This window comes from Canis lupus, chromosome 31, assembly GCF_011100685.1.
Source record: "Canis lupus familiaris isolate Mischka breed German Shepherd chromosome 31, alternate assembly UU_Cfam_GSD_1.0, whole genome shotgun sequence".
Taxonomy (NCBI): Eukaryota; Metazoa; Chordata; class Mammalia; order Carnivora; family Canidae; genus Canis; species Canis lupus.
In genome coordinates, this window is record NC_049252.1 from 39,586,435 (window position 1) to 39,602,896 (window position 16,462).

The 16,462-nt window shown below is 54.4% G+C and overlaps 1 protein-coding gene across 7 annotated transcripts in view; it reads left to right on the plus strand.

Moving 5' to 3' along the window:
* Positions 1–16,462, plus strand: part of PCNT (pericentrin) — a 101,352-nt gene that overhangs the window by 26,965 nt on the left and 57,925 nt on the right. For all 7 annotated transcript variants that reach the window (XM_038581705.1, XM_038581709.1, XM_038581711.1 and 4 more), the window contains exons 11-15: positions 2,345–2,477; positions 3,357–3,574; positions 6,308–6,777; positions 8,160–8,727; positions 13,639–13,800. In XM_038581705.1, the coding sequence (XP_038437633.1) occupies positions 2,345–2,477; positions 3,357–3,574; positions 6,308–6,777; positions 8,160–8,727; positions 13,639–13,800 (1,551 nt within the window). The remainder of the gene's footprint in view (positions 1–2,344; positions 2,478–3,356; positions 3,575–6,307; positions 6,778–8,159; positions 8,728–13,638; positions 13,801–16,462) is intronic.

The following is a 16,462-nucleotide window of genomic DNA, read 5'->3' on the forward strand; positions in this document are numbered from 1 at the left end:
GTGTGTGTGGGGGCGGTGTAACGTCTGGAACGTGTCCTCCATCCTCACAACCCAGTGCCACGGAGCACTGCCTGTCCCGTCCGTCCCGTCCTCCCCCCGAGGGTGCTGCCTGTGTGTCCAGCAGCCCTGGCTCCCCGCCGGGCCCCCGGAGCTGTTGGACGGCTGTTGGCGTGCGTGCGCATCTCTGGCTCACGCTCGCATCTGGGACGCTCCCTTCGCTTCCAGGAGGCCCGTCACCACCCAGTTCAGGTCCTGCGCTCTCTCTTTGCAGCTCTCGTGACCTTCATGTTTCACCCAAGAGGCAAGCCACCGGTGTTCTTGAACTTACTAAGTTTTTCAGTTGTAGTTCAGTTATTTGCATCATCACCTAATTTCTAGGGGTTCAGCTTTCCTGCTTGTCCTGCCAGTGCCCGGGCAGCGTCCTCGCTTGCCCCCTGAGGCCCGTAGGTGGCGAAGGGTTTCTCGTGCTCCCTGTGTCCTGTGTTCCGTCCGCCCGTGTGGGTGTCTGTGTGGTGTGGGCGTCCCCTGTGGTGTGTGACCCGTGGCCGCGGGTCTCGGGGACCAGGGCTCCTCCTGGGGTCCTGCCTGGGGTGGCCAGCCTCCTGGCCCGTGGGTCCCAGGCGTTGCCACGGCACTGAGTTTTGTCTTCCGAGGTTGGTCAGCGTTGGTTCCCTGATGACCTCCTCCTGTTTCTCCTCGCAGGTAAATTTTCCGTCATCGTAGCCACTTTTCAGTAAGGCAGGAGAAGAGCGATGGAACGTGTGTTTAGACGTTGACAGGCCACCGTGCCCTCCTCAGGGCGCCTGGTGAACCGTCAGCGGGCTGTGCGGGCCCCACGTCCCCTCCTTACTGCTGGATGTTGCCCGTTTGCATGGTCCTCGTTGTGGGGCAGCCAGCGTCTGTGGTTTGTGTTCCTTTGGGCCTTTTTTTTTTTTTTTTTTTTTTTTTCAGATTTTATTTATTTATTCCTGAGACCCCCAGAGACAGGCAGAGATGGGCAGAGGGAGAAGCAGGCTCCATGGAGGGGGCTCATTGGGGACTCGATCCCGGGACCCCGGGGTCACGCCCTAAGCCCAAGGCAGACGCTCCACCACTGAGCCCCCCCGGGCGTCCCTTTTCCTTGGATTCTTAACGAGGTCGCGCCCCTTTTACTTGAAGTCGCCCAGGCCCCCTGTGGGCCCCCCCACGCTCTCGTGGCATCTGTAGTGCCGCGCGCTGCTCGCCTGTGGACTTGGTCATGCTCGCTGTCGCTGGTCCCCGGCCCGTGGCTAGTGCCACAGCGTTAGCATCCTCTTCTGATTTTTTTTGTATTATTTTACTTGGTTTTTAAAGATTCTTATTCATGTGAGAGAGGTGCAAGAGCTGGGGAGCGGCAGGCGTGAGGGGAGCAGGGACTCTGAGATGGGGCCTGAGCGGAGGCTTCACCCACGAGCCCCTGGGCATCCTCTGCTGATCCCTCGAAGCCGTTTCTTACTAGTTCTGCGCCTGGAACCGGTCCAGCGGGAGGCTCTGGGCTCCTTACCCCTTTCGCATGGCACGGCAGTGTTTGCAGCCCGACCCAGAAAAACAGCCCCCGTGCTTCGCTGTCCTGTGGGCCCAGATCTGTGTTGGGCCCGAGCCTTCCGTCGCTGTCGTGGCTCATTCCTGTAACGGGGTGGGACTTAAGTCTTGTTTTAGAAGAAAACCAGCTTATTGTGAGCGTGAAGATGAGGTTGCTAGGACTCTGATTCTTGGGGAAAATGGGTTCACTGGCTGCATGTTCAGGGCCTCAGCAGGTTTGGCACATGCCCTGAGCCCCTCTGTCGTCCCCCCCCCCCCCGCCGAGGGTGCTGGGCTGCGCGTGGTTGGCTGTGCCGCAGCAGTGACCACAGGCCCTTCCCTTGGGGCCCTTCTCATGGGGCAGGGCCGTGTCCCAAGCAGGCCAGGCTGGGTCTGGGTCGGAGGGGACATGCAGAGGGGAGACGTGGAGTGGGGGGTAAGCAGGCTGGAGCCCCTCGGGGGGCGGAGGCCCTGGCCCGGGAAGGTCTGCCTGCAGCGCAGCTCCCGAAGGCTCTGGGCAGGCTCCAGGAATGGCCTCCCTGGCCTCCTGCAGCTGGGGCTGTGGTGGCTCGGCGAGCGCAGCACGGGAGCGGGGAGGGCTCTCCGGCCAGGGCTGTGTGCCCGGCTCCGCAGGGCTGTTGTCTCCCTGAGTTACTGGGCCCCCCGAGGTGAGATGCGGGGACGGAGGTGGCCTGAGCGTGCATGGCCCAGGGAGGGCAACGTGGGAGGCCGTGATCAGGTGCTTGGGGGAGAGGCTGCCTGTGACGTGTCCTCTGTGTGATTTGCCGTGTGTTTGCCCACACAGTTGGCAGAGAACCACCGGTGCCACCTCACAGCGTGGACATCCTCCCTGGAAGCCCAGCAGCAGGCGGGCCTCGTGGAGACCCAGGAGTCGGAAGGGGAGCAACGCGAGGGCCTCTCAGAAGGGCCCGGCCAAGGTGTGTGCGGTCCCCTGCTGCCCTTGGCGGCGGCCGAGCGGCCTGCGGGGTTGACGCTTGGGCTGGGGCTCCCGCGTGGGCGGACAGGCTGGCCCCGAACTCTGCAGCTCCTCCCTGGTGGGTCCTCGGGGTTAAGGGCTGGGCTTGCGGCGAGTCGGGAGAGGGCCTTGCCAGGTACAGCATGGGGGCGGGGGCTGGGCGTCGCAGGCCACGGGGGTGGAGAGAAGCTGCGGTCCTCCCAGTGGATGCAGCCCAGCCGCTGAGGAGAGCAGGTGTGAGGCCGGCCCTGGATGCAAATTCCAGGTGGGGCGGCGGGGTGTGGGGGTCAGGGCCCACGTCAGGGTGCTCGACAGCCCTGCCTGCTTTGGGCGGGGGCTCCCCTGGAGCTGATGAGGAGGAGGAGGAGGAGCGTGCTCCTAGAGCCAGGCTCGCATGGTGCTGGCATCTGCCCCTCACTCTTCTCCTGCTGTGGGAGGTCTTGGCCGCGCACACTGGCTGCTGGGCGCTGACAGGTGCTGACGGGCCGGCACCGAGCGCCTGTCCTCTGCTTAGCTCGTGCTTGAGCCCAAGAAGGTGACAGGCCCCGACCTGAACCACACGCTCCCACAGTTGACCACCATCCCCTGGAGGGACGGGGTGGGTGGTGAGTGGGTCTGGTGGCTCCGGGCAGGACCGCTGCAAGGCTCGTCACCGGGGCTGGGGGCACGGGGTGCCGCGCTTTGACCTCCCACGCACTTCAGGCCGGGCTCACCCTGGGTGTGCCCCAGGAACAAGTGTCCGTCATCTGGGGCGTTGGAGGGCGAGCGTCCTAGTCTGCCGCGTGTGATGCCCTCGAGGTTTGTGCCTGACTGTCCTTCCTGCCTGCTCGCCCCCTCACAGAGCTCACGCAGGTGCCCGTTCCGTGTGCACAGGGCACGGCCTTGAAGGTGGACACGGAGGTGGTGGCCAGAGGGCTGGGTCTGGAAGCTGAGCACAGGCTTAAACTGCTGCTTCTTCAGACGGAGCTCAAGGAAGAAATGGACGTCTTAAAACTAGAAAACAGGAATTTACACGAGAAGTTGCAGCACGAAGTCTGCCTGAAAGAGGACTTGGAGAGGGTGAGTGTGGGCCTGGCCCCTTCTGTGGCCGCAGACTCAGAGGCCCACGCAGGTCCTGGTGCTCCGGCCACTCTGCTCCTGCGGCCGTGCTCGCGCCTCAGGACAGGGCTCCACCTCGGGCCGAGCGCGTCTGACTCCTTCTTGCTCCGGGGTTAGGGGACGGGCCGGGCGTCCTCAGGCGGCGGCAGGTAGGTGGCACCGTGCTGCGGGCCGGGGCCCGGTGAGCCCCTGGGCTGCCCTGCTGGCTGACGGCACGGCAATGGAGTGTGCGCATGGCGAGTCTGGTGGCGCGGGCGGAGGTTGGCGCAGCCTCGCCTGGATCCCCGGGAGGCCTCCGTATACGCAGCGCCGTGGGGCCCCGTGTGCTGCAGGGTGCCCTGGACGGAGTCGGAGCCGTCTGGACGAAGCTGCGTTCCCTCCGCCTGAGCTTGTGGCCCGATGCTCTCACCACGAGGGTCTTTCTGGATTTTCAGTCTCCATCAAGACTGAGTTTCATGTGAACTTCTCACCCGCCTGTCCAGGTGCTGCTGTTAGGTGTTGGCAGGGACTTGGAGCAGAGTGGAACCCAGGCTGGAGCCTGGCGGGCCTGCTGGAGGCAGCCGCCCTTGTTGGCGGTCTGTGGTTTCAGCAGGTGACCGTGTCAGGCACCATGGAGCAGAGGGCACACTTTCCTCCGCGACTTCTGGTGTTCGGGTGTGTGTAATAGCTCTCCTGCACCACCGTTTCATCTCCTTACATCAATTAGAGAGACGGCGTGTACAATCATGTATTTTTCCCTTTAGTTTTATTAATTTTTGAGTATTTTGAGGTTGTTCTCATCGTCACGGATGTTTATGATTGTTCCGTCTTCCTGAAAAATGCACCCTTGTATCTTTGATGATGTATCCTCCCCTTTTAAAAAGATTTTACATATTTATTCATGGGAGACACAGAGAGAGGGAGAGACCCAGGCAGAGGGAGAAGCAGGCTCCCTGCGGGGAGCCCGAAGGGGGACTCGATCCCGGGACCCCGGGGTCACGCCCTGGGCCGAAGGCAGATGCTCCACCGCTGAGCCACCCAGGTGCCCCCGAATTCTACAATTTCTATTTGGTCTTTTTTGTTGTTGCTGTTAAGAATTTTTTTTTCTTTGCCATGATTTGCTATCCTTTTATTCGTTACAAGCATATTTTTCTTATGCCCATAAGTGCAGTTATGATACTTGTTTTTAAAACCTTTGTCTGCTGGGGCACCCAGTGCTCAGTTGGTTGAGTGTTTGCCTTTGGCTCGAGTCATGATCCTGGGGTCCTGGGATTAAGCGGTGCATCGGGCCCCCTGCCTGGTAGGTTACCTGCTTCTCCCTCTCCCTCTGCACTCCCCCTGCTTGTGTGCACGTGCGTGCTCTCACGCTCTCTCTCTCAAATAGATAAATAAAATCTTTAAAAAAAAAATCATTTAAATCCTTTGCTGATTTCAAAATTTTGGCATCTTGAGGTTCTCCAATACAATCCTGTATTTCCTTTTTAGCATGGGTCATATTTCTTGGGTATTTGTATATCAGCTGATTTTGGACATTGTGACTGACACATTGTTGAGACTCTGGAATCCGTTACATACCACTGAAAAGTATTGATTTTTTTTGTTTGTTTTAGCAGACAGTTACCTTGGTTGGAGTCTGACTCCACATTACGTCTTCTCTGTGTGGGTGCTCCTAGGGTCTGCCCACACCTGTCTGCACCAGGGATCAGAGACTGGGGCTAGGTTAATGCACAGATCCTGTAGCTTCTGTGTCTGGTTCGGTCCCAGTGGGCCTTTACGTCTCACTTTCTACCTCCTCTGTTCACACAAAGGAGGTGCTGGGGTTTGTGTGCGCGGCGCAGACAGGTAGAGTGCCCAGTGCCGTTTGTTTCTTCTTAGTGTCCAACCCTTCTCCACAATCTGCCTGCTTTTAGATGCTCTCTCAGGCCTCTAAGTAGTTTCTTATGTTTTTCCCAGTGTTTATACCTCTTAGTGTCTGGGAGGTTTGGCCTGATTATAGCTTCTCAGCTATTTCCAGAAGCAGGATCCTAAACTTATTTTAATAACTTGATTATTTTAAGCAGTCATACCCAGTGTGGGGCTTGAACTCATGACCTGAGATCAGGAATCACATGCTCCACTGACTGAGCCAGCCACGTGCCTCTTTAATAGCTTAATTCTTAAATAAGGAGTTGAGGTCATCCTTCAATTCCATTTTTACTTTTGTTTTTTTCTTGTAGTTTATTGACTTACTTGCTTTCTATTTTTGAAAATCAGGATACTTGCCTACCTCTAACTTTGTGATTCACCTCCCTTTCCAGAAGATACTCTTAGAAGTTTAAATTTTAGTTATCAATCTTTTACTCAGATTCCATGTAAGATATTAGAATATGAATGAAGCAAAGCCTGAGACGGGGGCTCATTGAACCGTTTGCTGCTCTTGTTCTCGTGGACTCTGGTGTCCTTGCTGATGGTGGCTCTGCTCTGTCCGGGGTGGTTGGCCCTCCCCCCGACTGAAGCCCCGTGGTGTCTCTGACCCCCCGCATCGCTGGTCTCACGCAGGTGGCCTCTGACACTGTCTTTGTTTCCTCCACATACGCACGTACGTGTTGAGTTCACGTAGTTTTTAACCCTGTCTGCCAACCCCAGAGGTGAAGCACAGCTGGTTTGGGGGTCGTTACTACCAGTAAACTTCTCCTTTAATTTCTTCAGTCTTACGTGAAATTATGTTACGTGCAGGTAAAACACAGCTTGGTTGAAGATCACCGGGAGGAGCTGAAGAAAGCCAACGAGAGGTTACAGCTCGTGAAGCAAGAATTGAAAGACAAAGAAGCAGAATGGAAAGTGGCAAGTGAGGATCTAAAGAGAAAAGCTGAAGAGGAGCTCACGCTGATGCTCCATGACCTGAAAGAACAAGCTGAAGCTGAGAAACAGTCCGTAATAAACAAGTTTGAGCTCCGAGAAATCAAAATGAGGCAACTTCAGGATCAGCAGGCAGCCCAGATCCTGGACCTGGAGGGGTCTCTGGTGGAGCAGCAGGGCCGCCTGCGGCAGCTGGAGCATGGGCTAGAGGCGGAGGAGTGTCCACGGTGCGGCCACTGTGGCCAGGAGCCAGCTGGCCGTGTGGCTCCTGCGGACCAGGACTGGGAGCTCGCCACCCGCCGCCTGAGGGAGGACTGCGCCCTCCAGCTGATGCAGGCGCAGAGCAGGTGGGTGCTGTGCTCGCCGCAGCGGGTCAGGTATGGAGCTGTCTGCCAGTTTCCCACTTGAGGCCTGACCCCAAGGGGCCCAGCAGAGGGTGAGAGGCCGGCCCCCTGGGAAGACCGGCTGTGGGCTTGGAGGCGGGCGGGAGCGTCTGCAGGAAGAGGGGGCATGTACTGAGGCCTGGACACTGGTCTTCACCCTGGAACACAGCGGGTTAGAACCCACCCCCCACCCTGAGCTGTGCTGCGAGGAGTGCCCAGATCCTCCTGGTGGAGTCCGTGTTCCTTTGATGGACGCTACTGGGCACACATCTGCCACGTTATTTTGGTTCTTTGCATGTTTTAAAATTTCAGGAGCAAGAATTTGACTTTACTTACCAGAAGGACATGCAGTTCATCAGTATTAGTTCTTTGTATTTTTAAAACAGGTATTTAAAAAAATTTTTTTTTCTAAAATTTATATTTACTTCCTTTAAATTTCAAAGGAATTTAGAACGTGATTTGATCAGTCAGTGCTAACTCTTTGCAAACCCGAGCTGTAGCGAGTGGGGGTGTTTGGGAGTCTTGAGTCATTGGTCTCGCTGCTGGTGCTGCAGCTTGTCACCTGCGAGCTGCTCCCACCGTCGTGAGCGAGGTGCAGGAGCCCTGGATCCGGGGTCTGAGGCCTTGAGCTCTGATCTCGACCCACCGCCTCACGCCGGGTGGACCCAGGCCCGTGCTCCTCCTGTGTGGGGAGGGGACACAGGATGGTCAGGGAACACGGCCAGAGTTATCTGGTGGAGGCTTGGCACAGAGAAGCAAACCGGGTCGTCTTATTCTTCACGTGAACTGACCGAGAGGCACGTCACGAATGTGCAGCGTGTGCCCAGTTGAGATTCAGGCTTTTTCCGGGTCCTGGTGCTTTGATGAGAAGGGAGTCTGCCCCCTTGCCTGTGCTTTTGCAGGCAGCACTGCCTGTGGCTCGGGAATTCGTGTCCCTTCCTTCTCAGCCAGCTTTTCCGAGGTCTGGGTGGGCCTCAGGCGATAGTGCGGCCCCTTCCCTGTGTGGCCCTTCTCGCCGGGCTGCGCGTCACCTCTGCATTGCCATGACGTCTGTCGGAAACATGCCTGTGCTCTCCTGCTGTGTATCTGTGTCCTCCGCTTCGGGCTGTGAGTGGGGGATGCCTGGGCTCTGTCCCTCGAGCTCCTCTGGCTTCACGTGGCCCCTTCACTCTCCCCTTGTTCCTCCTCTCGGGCCATTTGTGGCAGAGGGAGCAAGACCAGCTGGAATACGGCAACGGTGTAGTGAGTGGCTACTGTAGTGGTGAGTCACTGTGAGCAAAGTGAGTGAGGTTGGTGCTTTCGTGACTGTGTTTTGCTGCCCGTGCTCACCTTGCGTGTCCTCTCAGGTTCTTAAAAGAACGTAAAGAACTCACAGAGAAATTCACCGCGGAACAGGATGCTCTCCTCCAGGAGGCCCAGGAGAAGCACGCCTGTGACATGCGGCTCCTGCAGGAGAGACACCAGCAGCACGTACTGTCCTTGACGGCGCAGCTGGAGGCCAGACGCCGGGCCGAGGTGGAGGAGCTGAAGGCCTCCGTGGAGAGCGAGCGGTGGGCTCTCGCAGAAGCACGTGTGGCTGAGTTGCAGACAGAGCACGCCGCTGCCATCAGTGCCCTGGAAGCCAGACACTCGGCACTTCTGGGGTCCCTGGAGTCGCGTCACCTGTCCGAGGTGCAGGCCATGCGGGAGGAGCACAGGCAGGCTCTCGAGCAGCTGAGAGTGGACCTGGAGAAGCAGCTGCAGGAGAAGGAGGCTTCTCACCCCACGCCTCTGACTCAGGCGCTGGAGAAGCATCCGCTGAGCCACGGCCAGGAGCTTCCGCCTGTGGAGGGGGGCCTGAGGACGCAGACGAGCTCGGGCCAGCTTGAGGGTGTGAAGGCCCCGGTGCCCCCTGAGGTTCAGGGAGCCCAGCAGGTGAGGCGCGCGTCAGGGCCTGCGTGTCTCTACCCCGTGTGTCCCATCTGCCGCTATCTGGCGGGTGGCTGCGTGGTGGGTGGATGGAGGCGCCTGCAGGCCACGTGCCGGGGAGATGGTCGGAGCGCTCCCAATCTGGTCTGCCATGGAGGCAGCCCCCCCGCCTCCGTCGTCTCCCTTCTGCACGTTGGTCCCACCCTGTGCACCCCAGGTGCTCCCTCTGACCCGGGGGCACAGCTCTGCAGACCCCCACCACAGCACACTCTGACCCTGTCTCCCGGCTCCCGTCCCGTGCATGCCACGTGCCAGGCTTGCTGTCGTCTGGGCTCCTCGTGTGCTCACGTCCCCAACAAGTGTTTCCCCGACTGCCCGGTGCAGAGCCCACCTCCCTCTAGGACTTCTAGCCCTGGGGCCTCCAGGGGCCCCACCAGCAGGGGTGGATGCCATGGGGCCCGCCTTGCTCAGCCCTGCGGACATCCCCAGCTACAGCTCTTTTGAGGTGCCAGGGGCCCTGCCGCAGCATGTTGGCGTGACCTCAGGTCAGCTGGGGCATACGGGAGTCCAGATCCGTCCACCTGCGGTACACCTGGGGGGCAAGGTCCTGAGCTTGCAGGCAGCAGCAAGGGCGCAGATGCGTTCTGAAGGCCTCTGATGGCTGACCGGTGGGGGCTTGGAGTGACTGGACTACCTGGGGGAAGGGTCAGCCGGGGCCCTCAGGGGGCAGCTGGGGGCAGCCACCCAGGAGGGAGGGCCGGGGCGTCTGGCAGGTGAGCGGGGTGACGTCTGGGTCTGCACCCGGTAGGCAGCGGTGGCGGAGGAGCCCTCCCTGCCCGAGGCGGAGGGCCCCGCAGGGACAGCTGTGCGCGGTGTCGCTGACACGGGTCCACACAGGACACTCCTGCCGGGGCAGGTGCTCCGGGGCTGACGCACGCTCTGGTTTCGTTTTCAGCTCTTTCAGCTGCGCTCGCGCGTGTGTGAGCCGCATGTCAGATCGCGCACTGCTGCTGCTCGGGGTCTGATGAAGCAGTTGGGATCTCTCGAATCCGCGCAGCTGCCGCGGCCAGGCCCTCATGCGGGTCCGTGGGTCCCTGTGCATCTGGGCAGGATGGCCTGTGCCCCGAGGCCCTTCACACTCATGTGTTCGTATCTCCCCGTCCTTCTGGGGGTGAAAGGGTAGCGACAGGATGGGAACCTACACACACAGCGCTTTGCAAATACCCGGTATTTTTTGTGAAGTGTTACGTCCAAATTTATTGAGATACAGATTCTTGTGAGTAGTAGTTTTCTGTTTTTTTTTTTTTTTAATTTTTATTTTTAAAGATTTTATTTATTTGAGAAACAGAGAGAATGAGTGAGCGCACAAGTAGGCAGAGCAGCAGAGGGAGGGGGAGAAGCAGACCCCTCACTGAGTAGGGATCCCACCATGGGACTCGATCCGGGACCCTGAGGTCATGACCTGAGCCCAAGGCAGATGCGTCACCGACAGAGCCCTCTCCCCCGCGCCCCTCGATACCTTTTTTTTTTAAAGATTTTATTTATTTATTCATAAGAGACACACATACACAGAGAGAGAGAGAGAGAGGCAGAGACACAGGCAGAGGGAGAAGCAGGCCCCACGCAGGGAGCCCGATGCGGGACTCGATCCCGGGTCTCCAGGATCAGGCCCTGGGCTGAAGGTGGCGCTAAACCACTAAGCCGCCCGGGCGGCCCATGAGCCACCCAGGCTGCCCCCTTGATACTTTTTAAGCGAGCCTTGTTGTCTAGCTGGTTTCACAAAAACATTTGGACTTGTTGAATTTTCACTTTTATTGGAGAGGGTGTCCGCATAGACGGAGGGGCAACGGTTGAGCGACGCGCTGTGTGGCCGCCCGTGGCAGCAGGTGCTGTCCTCGTGCACCCGTGCCCCCTCACCTGCCCTTTCTGTTGCCGCAGGTCCCGGACATCACGCATTTTCGTCTGTGGACGCTTCAGTCTGTGTTTCTTCCCCCTCGAGGGAGCAGAACTGCAATCTGTTCTGACTTTAAAACTAAGTAGTAATTCCTTCGTACCCTCACGTGTGCAGCCTCCTCCTGTGGCCGTTCGGGTCCGGCTCCGGTCCGGCTCCAGCGCAGCTTGTGTGCCTCGGGCCGTTTTACTGCCTCCGTGATGCTGCTTAACACTTCCCCCTCCTGCCTGGAAGGCGTCGGTGTCTCCACGCAGGATGGGACTCCAGTGCCCGTCGTGGTCTGGAATCCTTGTGGGTGGACGCGTGCGCCCCCCGTGGCCCCCTCAGGCTTGGGCCTGCATGAAGCCTTGCCAGGGCCGTTGTCCCCAAAATAGCAGGGACGCGCTGTTCCTCCTCAGCAGGTTTGCTCCGGGCCACAAATATCTTTGCACCTGTTTGAAAAGCAGGGTCACTTGCCACAAGTTATTTCACAAAGGCTTGTGAGCTGATTGGCTTTCTTCCCCTGGGAGTTGGCTTGTTGGAAAAGTTCTCTGGAAACCGAAGCTTGGTTCCCTTCTCTTAGAGGTGTGCGTCCCGGACAGAGGTCGCCCGTGTCGATAACGCTAAGCAGAGTCGTGGAACGCAGGGGCTACCTGTAGTACGGCCGGGATCAGCTGCTCGAGGCAGTTTCATGTTTTCTTCAATTAAGACATGAATTATGATAATTATGAATTGTATGATAATTTTTGAAAATAGTAAGGCCATTTTGGGTATAGTTTAATTCATTTTCAGTTGGATTTATTTTTATTAGTATGTCGGTTTACTTAATCTTTTTTGGAGATTTTATTTATTTGGGGGAGAGAACAAGAGTGGGGTGGGGGCAGCAGCAGGCAGAGGGAGAGGGAGACGCAGACTCCCCGCTGAGCGGGGACTCCCAGCGCAGGGCTCGATCCCAGGATCCTGAGCTCATGACCTGAGCTGAAGGCAGCCGCTTCCCCGATGGAGCCCCCAGGCACCGACGACGTTGGTATCTTTTGTGTTAATACTACTGTTTTTTTTTTTAAGACGTATCTGTCATGTTTTTTTAGTGGCTAAAAACATACATATATACCTGACATTTTTCCTAGAATTCTGTAGATTTTTAGAAAAACCTTGAGAATTAAAAAAAAAAAAATCGTTTCCTTCTATTGACTTTACTATTTATTTATTTTTTATAAATTTATTTTTTATTAGTGTTCAGTTTGCCAACATAGAGCATAACAACCAGTGCTCATCCCATCAAGTGCCCCCCTCAGTGCCCGTCACCCAGTCCCCCCCACCCCCCGCCCACCTCCCCTTCCACCACCCCTAGTTCGTTTGACTTTACCATTTAGAATATGGAAAATTAAATGGAGTTTTATTCGAGGCTAGAAGTAGAAGTGATTATCTGTGAGGAGGTCTCAAGGTCGGGGGTAGGGTTGCATGAGCCAAGGGAGACTGGATTTGTGCCTTCCCAGCCTGGGGAGGAGTGGCCTGGGAACGCATGCCAGAGGCACCGGCCGTCCTGCAGCCTTCCCTGGGTGCACACCCTCCAGCCGGCCTCACCTGACTCCTGAGCCCTTGGCCTTTGTGTCTGTCAGGTGCCCTTTCTCGCACGTTCCCACTCCAGGCCTGGGCCTGCGTTGGGTGCAGCAGGCGTGAGGTGTCCCCACTGCCCTCTTTCCACTGCACGTGGACAGTGAGAGCCGTTCCTCCCGCCCACAGTGCGCATAGGATGGGCACCTTGTGTATGCTACTCGCTTAGCCGAGCTTATGCTCCCTTACACGTGTGTGTCTGTGAACTGCCAGTAAAATCCTTCCTGATGCAAAGTGGTGGGTAACAGATAAGTGACAGGTTTCCATCCTCTTGAGCAAGTGCAGCTCTGTGTTGGGGCAGGTGAGGAAGGGGCTTGGCATCAGGCCTGCTCTTTCCAGCCAAGGTTCCATCTAGAACCCCCCCACCCCCACCCCGGGCCCTCCCTGCAGCGGTGACTCCAGGGCCGGGGAGAGGGGGCGAGAGCCTGCTGGTCACTGTGCTACCCCGTACAGGTGCCCAGAACTTGAGGGCGGGTGGTCCTGAGTGGTCCTCAGGGGCATGTGTGCTCCTACCCTGACCTCAGACAGAGACTTGCTCTCTGAAAGATTGTTGCCTGAAGAAAGTGATCCTCCCACATCTTAACCAGAACATTTAATGGGCACAGGGAACGCGCGGGGTTTGCCATCCCGACCCCTCCCCGAAGATGCTAGGAGGGAATCTCCTAATGCCTGTGCCGGCGTCCTGGGGGCTAAAGGGCTGTGATGCCGAGTCCCGCTGGATTGTTGTCCTGGCTGGTGGGTTGCTGGGTGGGGGTTGGGTCCCTCTCCCTCCCTGGGTGTTGGTGGTCTTTTTCCCAGTGTCCTCCACAGTGGTGCAGTATTTCCTGTGGTCTGTTTCTTCGGGAAACGGTGGCATGGCTCCCGTGCTTTGGCCCTGCTGGTGTGGGGTGCCTGTTGGCGTCTGGGTTTCCCCTATATTCATCCACTCTTTGTGGTTGACATTTGCGGAGTTAGCCTCCCTAGTCAAACCTGGTTACCCCCAGGGCTGCAGCTTCCTTTCTAGCTGTCAGTGGTCTGCATCACCCCCTCTTTCCCCTAGAAGGGGAATCATGGTGTAAATGTGATTAAAGTACTTCAGAAACCTTGCAATGTGTGATAGCTTGGAATTTGCAGGGGATGCTTCTTTTTAAAGGTTTTGGAGTTAAATTTGTTTCAAGAAAGAAAGTTAATTCAGAAATAGTCTCTATAACTTGAAAGTACAAATTTAGGGCTGTGCCATGCATGCCCCGTTTTCTGATGCTGGTGATTAAGGGGGCTCCAGGACCTGCGGAGTGGTTCTGTAAGCTGGAGCCTGACTCCTGTGTGTCATCACAGTGAAAATACTGGAGTATGAGGTAAGAGCTCAGCGTTGACTCTTTTCCTCCTCGCTCAAGGAGGGTGCCCCGGTCCCTGCAGAGGTTGAGGCCCAGCGTCCAGCCCTCCTGGCCGAGCTGCGACAGGAGACAGGGAAACAGCAGCTCCACTGTCAGGAGGAGCCTGAGGTGCTCGAGTGCCCGTCAGAACCGTTCCTGGAGCAGCAAATCCTACAGCCAAAGGTACTGGGATTAAGAGTGGTCTGTCTTATTGCTGTGTTTTGTCATCTGCAAAGTGAATGAGGAATTTTATTCTAAACTAATGGTGATATGCAAAGTTAAAATAGTTGGTGTTAGAGTTTTCTAGGCAACATTTCCATTCATTTCTTTTCTATTTAAATTGGGTGGTTAGCATACCTTTTCTGCTAAGAAGTTGTCATCAAATATTTTAAATCTGAGAAAGTTTGAGTCTTACTGCCTTGCTCTGATGACTCAGCAGCAGCTACATGAAGGTTTTTCTTGCTTTAAGTAGTCTGTTTTCATGGAAGAATGTGCAGGATGAGTGAACACTGCACACCCTCTCTTATGATTTTTTTTTTAAGATTTTATTTATTTATTCATGACAGACACGCAGAGAGGGAGAGAGGCAGAGACACAGGCAGAGGAAGAGCAGGCTCCATGCAGGGAGCCTGAGGTGAGACTCGATCCCGGGACTCCAGGTCACGCCCTGGGCTGAAGGCGGCACTAAACCGCTGAGCCACCCAGGGATCCCCATCTTATGATGATTTTTAATGTAGCTTTATTTTGTTTTTGTTTTTTTTTTTTAAAACAACTTTATTAAGATATATTTTAGATATTTTTATATTGAATATTAGATATTTATATATAAGATATAATTTAAGACATATTAAGGCATATCATAAAAATTATTTTTAAGTGTGCATTTCGGTTTTAGTATATTCACCAAGTTGTGCAACTATAACTCCTGTCTACTTCCAGAACACTTACATCACCACAAAAAGAAACCCCCACCCTGTTAGCTGCCTTTCCCATCCCCCAGCCCCTGGCAACCACTAATCTTTCTGTTAGTTTGCCTTTTCTGGATGTTATAGATGTGGGATCATACAGTATGTACCTATTTGCCTTTGGTTCCTTTCACTGAGCACAATGTTTTCTACATTTATAGATATTGTAGTGTGTATCAGTACTTGCTGTTTGGTTTTTATGTATCATTTATCTCTTTTGTTTTTCTAATTTTCCATTACTGCTTTCTTTTCATTTGAATGTCCTTGATATTTATTTTGCTATATATTTTTTTGATTTATTAGTGCCTGCCCAGGGGATTATAATGAACACTTTATAACGGTACAGCTCAGATTAATACCATCTTAAATTTAATAGTTTGTAAATCTATTCTCCTATGTAGCTTCATCCCCTTCTCTGTCCTTTGTGTTAATATTATACAAACCACATTTACATATAATTTATGCTCATTGATTTTTTTTCAAAATCACGTAGAAGAAAAAAACAATGACCAAAACTGTTTATTTTGACTTTCACTTTACTGGTTTAGTCACTTTTACCGCGTTCTTGGTTTCTTCATGTGGATTCAAATTCAGGTCTAGTGTCCTTTCACTTTAGCCTTTCAGTATCTTTTCAGGGCAGGCCTGTTAGTAATGAATTCTCTCAGTTTTCACTCATCTGGGAATGTTTTAACTTCTCCTTCATTTTGTAAAGATAGTTTCCTGGACATAGAATTCTTGGTTCAGTCTTTTTTTTTCCCCAGCACTGAATTTTTACCACCCTACTGCTTTTTGGCCTCCATGGTTTCTGAAAAGTAAGCTAGCCATTAATTTTATGTTGAGGATAGCTGCTTTCAAGCTTCTTTTTCTTAGTCTTTCACAGTTTAATTGGGATGTGTCTTGGTGTGGATCTCTTGAGTTTATCCTATCTGGGGCTAATTGGGCTTCTTGTGTTTATATATTAATATTTTCTCATCAAAGTTGTGGGTTTTGGCCGTTATCTTTTTTTTTTTTTCTTAAAGATTTTATTTATTTATGAGAGACAGAGAGAGAGAGAGGCAGAGACACAGGCAAAGGGAGAAGCAGGCTCCATGCAGAGAGCCCGAGTCCCGACTCTGGGACCCCAGGGGTCACGACCTGGGAGTCACGCCCTGGGAGTTATGCCCTGGGCCCTGGGCCGAAGGTGGCGCTAAACCGGCTGAGCCACCAAGGCTCCACCCCCCTTTTTGTTTTTGGCCATTATATCTTCAAAGAGTCTTCCTACCCTGTTCCTTTCTCCTCTCCCCCATTATGGGTATGTTGGTCTTTGAGGGTGTCCCGCAGGCCTTTGAAGCTCTGTTTACTTTCCTTTAAAAAAGAAAAAGATTTTATTTATTTATTTAGAGAGCACTTGGGCAGGGGGAGGGGCAGAGGGAGAGATAATCTTTGAATCACGACCTGAGCTGAAATCAAGAGTCCGACATTTAACTGACTGAGCCACCCAGGAGCCTATTTAATTTATTCTTTGTTTTTATTCTCCAGACTGAATAATCTTGTTTGATTGATTTTTTTTTAATAATCTTGTTTGATCTGTCTTCATATTTGCTGATTCTTCTACCCATTCATATTTACCATTGAGTCTCTCAATTAATTTTTCATTCATTGTACTTTTCAGCTCCAGAATCTCTCTTTAGTTCCATTTTATTTGCTTATTTTATTTTATTTTTTATTTTTTAATTTTTATTTATTTATGATAGTCACAGAGAGAGAGAGAGAGAGAGGCAGAGACACAGGCAGAGGGAGAAGCAGGCTCCATGCACCGGGAGCCCGATGTGGGATTCGATCCTGGGTCTCCAGGATCGCGCCCTGGGCCAAAGGCAGGCGCCAAACCGCTGCGCCACTCA